This window comes from Habropoda laboriosa, unplaced genomic scaffold, assembly GCF_001263275.1.
Source record: "Habropoda laboriosa isolate 0110345459 unplaced genomic scaffold, ASM126327v1 scaffold128, whole genome shotgun sequence".
In the NCBI taxonomy this organism is placed as follows: Eukaryota; Metazoa; Arthropoda; class Insecta; order Hymenoptera; family Apidae; genus Habropoda; species Habropoda laboriosa.
Window position 1 is genome coordinate 661,505 of NW_017100281.1, and position 926 is coordinate 662,430.

The 926-nt window shown below is 27.1% G+C and overlaps 1 protein-coding gene across 1 annotated transcript in view; it reads right to left on the reverse strand.

The window, feature by feature from the left end:
- Positions 1-926, reverse strand: part of LOC108573601 (diacylglycerol kinase eta-like) — a 36,095-nt gene that overhangs the window by 24,352 nt on the left and 10,817 nt on the right. The window contains exons 7-9 of the mRNA XM_017936064.1: positions 612-926; positions 359-510; positions 40-286 (exon numbers count right to left, since the gene is read on the reverse strand). The exon at positions 612-926 is cut by the window's right edge and continues 5 nt beyond it. Of these exons, the coding sequence (XP_017791553.1) occupies positions 40-286; positions 359-510; positions 612-926 (714 nt within the window). The remainder of the gene's footprint in view (positions 1-39; positions 287-358; positions 511-611) is intronic.

Below are 926 nucleotides of genomic sequence, written 5' to 3' on the forward strand. Positions count from 1 at the left end.
CAATAGTTTGTATATTATATAAAAAAGTAAAATATCTACCCTTGTGTTAAATTTTCACTGTTTCGTCTACTATCAGCAAATCCATCAGGGGCAGGTAATGTTAATAACTCTTCGGGTTGAGAATCCCTTCTAAGATTAGGTATTGGACTTAATGATGCCACATTAGGAGTAGGACTAGAACATGTTGAGTCATCAATACTTTTTACAGGTTCTATTAATGGTCCTACAGATAAATTTTCTGCATGATCCACTTTTAAACCAGGAATATCTAACTGTTGCTTTTTACCTAAAGTGTATTATATCATTATAAATTTTTTTAGTACAAGAGAGATAAAGTTATATTATAAATATTACTTACTTGATATTGAACTAAATATACTACTATTATCTAATGAGATATTTGTATTTACTATTTTAGTAGTATGTTTTATATCTACATTGATCTGATCATCCATAACCAATTGAGAATATTCCACAAGTTGTCTCACAATTTTTTTCAAACTATTTGCTCTAAAATTTAGTAAAAACGAGTAGAAACTATTGAACATAAATCATGTATTTCTTTTTTGTACAATATATTATATATTTAAACAAACAAATATTTAACATACCTTGACATTACAGTTTCTTTATCTATCAGTTTTCTTCTTTTGAATTTGTGAACTTTTTTTGAATTTGTAATCTCTTTTTCTGGTTTTTCTATTACACCTTTTTCGCAATTGTCAAGCGAAGTAGAAATTTCAGTACTTAAAGTAATATTATCAATATCATCTATATGCTCAATTAAGTATCCTTCTTCTTTACACAATATTTCTAAGAATACATCAAGCTTTTGCTGAAGTATTTTACACTTCTCTTCCATTTGTTGGTCCTCTGAGTTTATATGTTCCATTATATAGGTTGTAAAATCTTTTACTGTATCACAC